The sequence below is a fragment of the Barbus barbus genome (genome assembly GCF_936440315.1).
Source record: "Barbus barbus genome assembly, chromosome: 4".
Lineage (NCBI taxonomy): Eukaryota > Metazoa > Chordata > Actinopteri > Cypriniformes > Cyprinidae > Barbus > Barbus barbus.
Window position 1 is genome coordinate 20,286,402 of NC_136732.1, and position 7,599 is coordinate 20,294,000.

The 7,599-nt window shown below is 38.9% G+C and overlaps 1 protein-coding gene across 1 annotated transcript; it reads right to left on the minus strand.

Moving 5' to 3' along the window:
• Nucleotides 1-1,737: 1,737 nt before the first annotated feature.
• uncx (UNC homeobox) lies at nucleotides 1,738-4,848 on the minus strand (the record flags this gene model as incomplete). The annotated part of the gene is made up of 3 exons (XM_079409273.1): nucleotides 1,738-2,736; nucleotides 3,967-4,142; nucleotides 4,590-4,848. The coding sequence occupies 3 exons, from the start codon at nucleotides 4,846-4,848 to the stop codon at nucleotides 1,738-1,740; spliced, it is 1,434 nt and encodes a 477-aa protein (XP_079265399.1).
• Nucleotides 4,849-7,599: the final 2,751 nt, after the last annotated feature.

Here is a 7,599-nt window from a genome sequence, read left to right on the forward strand (position 1 = left end):
GTGTGCAGCCAGCGATACTCCTATTCAGATTACAAATGAATTAAACATGAATGCGCCCCGATAGGAAAAAAAAAAAAAAAAAAAAAAAACAGCAGCAAATTGAAGGACACCTCCAGACAACTAACATTTTCCAAACACTTGCTTTTTTTATATAGTCTACAAAAGGCAATTGACTGACTGAAATAAAGATATATTAATCGGTTGACTTGGAGATAGCTTAAAGATGGCTTCAAAAATACCTAATCTTTCAATATGCCAGAACACGTATTAGGGATAAATAATCATTGTTTTTATAGCAACTCTGGGCCATATTTATTTCTCTGTATTGTGCGCAAAATATGTTCTTATTGATTGTCCTGACATCTTTTCTGCTCTCCCCCTGTGGTTTATCTTGCCCACTTTTGTGCAGTCTATTTGCACTGGACGCCATATGCTAAGTCTTAAATCTGTCTCTGGTGAAAATTATGTAAATATTATGAAAGAGACACTGGCTCAGAAATTCATTTGCGCCGGCCTCACTGATTATTTTCAATTTATTTGCAAATCAAGACCCAGTGGAAGTGAGACGACCAGAGGATGTTTAAGAAGACAATAAACGCGCCTATATGACCAAATTAAACACCTTGGAAAATGAAAATGCTAATTCATTATTGGTATTTACCGCTTATATTTATCAGGAAAATGATTCTATGATTTTATTGCCTTCTTTTCTTACCTCGCCTTTAGATCTGGTCAACAGTGCTAATATTGTCAAGGCGCAGATGTCTATGAGCCCCCACAGGGTCCCATGGGACCGCCAACCCTATTAGAACAAATGTGTTCTGCTATTGTAAATAGGCACGTTTGCTTCGCCCGTCCTATTACAGCCGACGCATGATCAATAGGCTGATAACACAGGAACATCAATATAAGCGACAGAACAATGAGGGATATCATCGAACATCTATCTTAATATAGCCAGCTACAAGGGCCCTGACAAAGTGAAAAGCTCATGAAAATTCCGCCCCACGAATTCCCATCTCCTATCCAATATGCACAAACACACTCCCAGCTGCCGGGGCTATTATTTTCGTATTTCAATTTGACACCCCAGCCTTTCATGCTAATTCTATTATTCTTGGAAGTTTATGTGATTTCATATCACTAGAAATCGGTAATGTATTATAACCCTTTGGGCTAAAATAAACTGAATCCCTGCAGTAGCCACCGGGAAAATAATTACTTTCATATCAAAACTCTGCAGGAGTCGAACGGGTCTTTTCGCCTCCGGCTCGTAACCTCATTTCAGTGTAGCTTATAGATGAATAAATTTGTTAAAGCAATACACAAAACACAACACAGGATTTTGGGAGAAGGAGCTATATAGCCCACAACATAAGCTCTATTTAGGGCCATGCACGCTTAAGTTTGTTGTATACAATCGATTTATTTATGAAAAAAAACTTACATATATAAATATCTTAATACTTTGTACAACGTTTGAGGTTTTGTCTTGTTTTGATTTTTTTTTTTTTTTTTTTTTACAGTTTCTTACACAGGGAGCTGCTGCTATGTTCAATAAACATTTGATAGCCCACCACACACATACACAAATTCTTCACACAGATATTTCCCCTAATCAGAATATAAATATGTCAATGAAAACGATACGTTTCGATATGTCGACGTTTTTTCCTCTTCGCTTAATCTGCGGTCGTGCAATTTTGCCACGCTCCTCAGTTTCTACTACGATTTCATTTATTCCATAACGACGTCAACTGAGTCTTTGTTGGTGTCCTTGTTGCTTGTCGCTGATTCTGAATTTTGTGGTGGATAGTCAGGTAACGACTGCTCCTTTTTCTCAGACTTTGGAGACTTTGGATCGACGGGGTCTAATTCTATATCGTGTGGGCATCTTTCGTTACAGCTGCCCGCCGAGTGACCATTAATGGTAGTCTGTGGTGAACACGTTATGTTGCCTGACTGACTGACCTGGCCTTTGATTGCTCGCGCGCCGCTGTTGTTTACACTGTTGTTCTCAGTGGCGTTCCTGTGTCCTAGGTTTCCAGCAAAGCTACTGTCAGCAGCTGGCACTTTCTGGCCATTTTCAGCATCAGGGCCTGGTGCTGTGCTCTTCAAAGCAGTCTGTGGAACAATGAAACCGAGAGGTTGTGTAATAGGGTACAGTAAAAAATGTCCTTTCCCTATCAAAGGCCGTGGAGCCTGTACTGGGAAGTCCATATGCGGCTTGCGCCTCGGCCTGGAGTCCGACAGAAGGCTTTCCACACTGAAGGGATTTAGTTTTTGAAGAGTGGAAGACCTACTGTTGGAGCACAGGTTTGACTGATGACCGCTGTCGGATGAGTCCAGCTCGGATCCGCTCGCGTCTTGGTCTGCGGTTCTTTGGTTCTGGAGTTTCTGTGGTGTTTGGTCACAGCTTGGCTGCGTTTCGTCTCGGCCCATGTCGCAATGAAGGCTTTGTTCATTGTCCGTTACTTGTGACAAGCCACTGTCACTGTCAGATCCTGGGGTGTGAAATAAGTCCCCGGGAAGGAGTTTGTTCTGGGACTTTAAAAGCCGTCTTTCTTGTTTTCTTCTCTTTTTCTCCAGCCTCTCTAGTTCTCTGCGCGCAATTTCCTCAGGGTCCATTGGCTCTCCACTGCAGGTCGTCGGATGGGAGTTGTGTGCAGGTCGTCCCGGCCCCTTCTTCGTGTTTTCCTTTTTTCTCCATTTCGCTCTTCGGTTTTGAAACCATACCTAAACACGAAAAAAAACATTAATTTTCATGTCATTAAAATAATGCCAAGTCTGCAGAAATATATAGGCCTTCTTTTAAACATAATAGGCCTGTATGCAAATTATATTTCCGTTAGCTAACCTATATATTCACGTATAGCCTACAGATTATGACATATATACATAGGCTACACATTATAATCGTATATTTATAAAATACAATACAGTAGGCCTATTATATTTTCTGTATTGTATAATAGAATTATTTTTGTTGTTTTTGAAACTCAAGTTTCAAGTAAATAAAATACAAGCTATTAAAAACACATTTTGCTTAATTATGAGCTGCCAGTATTTTATAGAATGTTGTAAATTTACTGAATATGTATTATAAATGTGGTATTGTTATAATATAATTAAAATAAAACGCAAATATCCAGACAACACATTTGAGAATAACGTTATGGTTCAAATATAGGCTAGATAATCTTGAATGCTGCTGTATAGGCCGCATCCTAAAACAGATGAATTACATTACGTGAATTTTGATTTATAGGCCAAATGTTTGATTATTTTCTCTTTTCTTTCGGAAAAAAATAAAATAGCATTATGATAATGAACTCATGCCTGACAGACAATCGATTTTGCACACCGAAATGTGCTCTCTCGAACAGAGTAATGCATCGAATAAATTTAATTATTTAATAGGCTAATATTTAATAAGGATCGTGCACAATTATGTAGGCTATATCATGTATATTTTCCCCTCGAGTTTACAAAACATTTAACCCGACTATAGCCTATTTAAAAGAGAATCAAAAATATTTGTAAATATGTCTATTCTATTTATGCTATTATTCTGTTTTTGTGCAGAGTGATCTCTTAATATTTTTGTTTTCTGCTAACAGTGGGGCCTACCGTATAGTCTTCAAAATACAGTAGGCTACAAAACTACAAAAAAGACTTCGTGTAAAAACACTTTTCTTTTTTAATAATTTAAATGATAAATAAAGCTTCTTAAACCTTGAAGATTATTTTTAAAAGAACGCATTTTCTAAAATGAACACATCTTGTGTTTTATACAAATAACGTTATGAAAAAAATAACAGAACAAAGAACAAGGGTGGGGGGGGGGGGGGGCAACAAGACACGGTTATTCATAAAACCACGTTGTGTTACCACCAAAATAATTTTTGATTCATCTGTTCATAACGTCACACCACAACACGTGAAAAATAAATGTAGTGTATTTACCTGCACTCTCGATTCTATCAAATCCAATCTCAGAGCAAGTGCTTCCCTCATGAACACATCTGGATAGTGACTTTCATTAAAAGCCTTCTCTAATTCTTCCAGCTGCCAGCCAGTGAAATTGGTACGAGTTCGTCTTCTTTTACAACCCGGGCTATCCTTCTCTGGATCCCCCGAATCTATGTGAGAAACAATAAATGAGCATCGCTTGTAACTTGCACAGTTCTGTCCACCAAAACAATGGGCCCACTGAAATTCTTCGTAGTGTTTATTTGTCAGCATGAGCGTTTACTTTTAATGTGTATTAAAGGATAAAGTGAAAACTAAAGCCATCACTTTTGTTTTCTTGCTAAAGTAACAATAACAAGAAAATAAGTAGCTAACGTGCTGTCTGTTATTTTGTAGAATATTATCCTCTCTTCCTTATAAAAGTCAGCCTGTTTAATTCCAGTAAACTATCTTGAACACATATGAGAGAATCCTTTCTTTTGTTTCCCCGGGCTGTTCCTCAAAGCTTTATGTGGAAAAATAAATATCTTTGTTTAAGGCTACAACATGCATTTTTCTTTTTCTTCAGTCCAAGACCCGTATGCCAGTTTAGGACAAGTGAGTGTGTGTTTGCTTACCTGTCAGTTTGTACTGTTGGCTATCTCCATTCATACCGCAGCCAGACGACAAGAGATGGTTAGAATTCACCACGGAAGCCGTGCAGGAGCCGTTTAGTAATCCGTCTATTGAGAAAGGAACGGCGGCCGTAGATTGAAGTTGATGACCGGCTAATTCGTACACATGATGGTGGCTTAGATGGTACGGGAAGCTCACCATCCCACCGAGCGAGCCTCCGAACTGGGCATGAGGTGGATCCAGTATCCTGCTGTCCATCATCTCCCAGGCAGAAGGAAACGACGTCTGGTGGTTGGTGATGTGAATTTAAAAAACATGCAGCGAGAGTGGCCAGCGAGGAGGGGACATGGTGTGGAGAGTAGGATGAGCTGTTCTTTATCAACACGAAGCTTGCAGTAATTATCTAAGGCTCTGGGAATTTGAGACCAATGAGAAGCCTTAATCGGCGCTGACGTCAGAGACGAAGTCTGAAAACGCTTTCCATATCGATTGCTAATTAAACCTGACATCCACCTCAATAAACAATATCAGAGCTGTCACAACAAGACAGGAGGGCTTTGATAAGAACTACATCACGACTACACAGGGGGCCTTAGAGGGAGAGCGATCAGATTTGATACCCAGTTAAACGCTAAATAGACACTGAAATCTCACCTCGGACTGCAGCCACACATTCATCTCCGTTCGAGACAATGTCTCTCTATTCATTTCAAATCTTTTGCACAACACACACACAAACAAACAAACATAAAAAGAAAACAAAGCGGGGAAAACAAACCCACACCCGTACTACCGATACGTCAAATCGAAATGTTGTCATGTGAACATGTAAGACTCCTATAGCGCACTGTTGACCAACCCACTAATATATAATCTGTTTATTTATGTGGCGATTCTTGGGTAACTTGACACAAATCAAGCCGAAGATATTCGTCAAACAGAGCTGTCAAATTTAATTCACGAGTCTTGCAATGCTTTAAAAGTAAGGAGTGTTAGAATGATGTGAGCCTACTGCTGGAGGAATAAATGAACTTTTAATTACATGAATAGCTAATTGAAGGCACTCGACATTTAACAGAAAATTAGATATATTTCCCCAGCCATAGCACTCCGGTGTAATTAATGTCATTTAAACAGCTTATATACAAATTGTGCGCGGTTTATTTGTGGTCATTGTGTATAATATCATGCTTGCTTTAATTTACAACAGTTGCTACACCTCTGAAACAATATTAGTTCATTAATAAGCCGCTCTCCCTTGAGTATTAATTACTATTGTTTTTTTGTTTTGACAGATCTTGGTAGAAAAAAAAAAAGAACAGCGAGAATGTAAAATGGCAAATAAGTAATAATTGTTTTTCATTTGATATTATGAATTAAATATAGTCCAGACTACATCACTTTAATCTAACATTATCATTTATGCATCTTACATTAATTTGTGTTATATTTAGGCAAGTGAACTGTGTTTTTGAATGCAGAATGGTAATCAATCCCACCGCTTTAAGAGGACGTCCTGTCTCCCTCTCTCATTACAGAGAATTAATTCGACTTTATTTGGCCAGTGTCTGGAGTTGTCATAATGTTAATCTGAGTTGAAATGTGGCTCCCCGCTCACTCCCTGACCCTTGGCACTCGGATTGGCGTGTTGTAATAACCCGAATCTTTCAACAGAGGCCCTGATAATTGTTACCTTATTAGCATGCAAATTGTTTAATTAATATTATTATGAGGAACTATATAATCCGTCCGTCTCTTGACCTCGAGCCCAAATAGCACCCCACTGCATTTCAATGTTTAAATTTTAATGAACTCTTTAAAAACGTCTCAAGATTATCCCTTTATCTTACAGAAAGTGATTTTAGAAGTTTGATGAATCTTTGAATGTTATTTTCTTTGTGTCTTAAACTTATTTTATCACACTGTACACAAGTATGAATAAATTCGGTTTATCCAGATCCCTTTTGAACATCAGAATTCTATAATTGCAGCTTTGACAGTTCAGGGCGCGGTCCCGTCCTGGCGCGATCTTAGCTCAATGAAAAGCAGCCCTTGACACGCGTTCCCGGGAGACATTGCATTTAAATCCGTTTTTCTACAACCAAGTGGCATTGTCAGATCCTAGCTTTAATTAACCCGATAATAAGACGAACACGACTTGCTTTCAGGGCCGTTGTTAGACTGTCTTATTTGCCATTTATTTGGATTCTGGAGTTTCATTCACAATTTAGGCAGTGTTCATTGGACCACATTTATAAATAATGTATTTTATTGAGCACAGAAGAATGCAATATGTTGTATTCCTATAATGGTAACTGGACATCTGATTTGGTTTATTAAACATGAGCACGTTTATCCCGTCTCAGTGTATCACCAGGCGTTGCGTTCCACTTTATTTATTAGATTTCAGTCATATTAAGGCCAAAAAACAAACAAACTTGACATACTGTGGTGCAAAAGTGTGCAACTTTCGAAAGGTGATGAAAAACGTTAATGATAGACCTTTTGCAATAATCACGCATAATAATAATAACTTTATTAGATCAACTTTCAGGGGAAAAGACGGAGTCAGGACTGGACCTCATCCACAAAACAAACACACGCAGCAGTATCTCCAATTGCACTACATTTCCTCTGTGCACACTGCTCCACATTGAGACTGCTGAAGCCCATTCCCCGGTGTTCTCCTATATGCCTGGAACCATGATATAACTGGGCAATATAGCTTAAAATCCCAACAACCGTACCCAAGATGTCTTATAATTAGCAGGTGGAATTTCAGTTACAGGAAGTTATCTGAACTCAAAAAGGATGCACTGGAGCCTACCTGAACAGAACCCACCTAAGGCTACCCTTGAAACCATGCCTCTGGCGGAAAATGAGCATGTGCAATCAAGTAGACGTCACTGACCCCATTAACAGCAGGTGTTCAGATGTAACGCCTAACCAAACAAACTAATCAAAGCGCCCATCCAACACCGACGCCCGCATCACTAACATTACATAAAACCA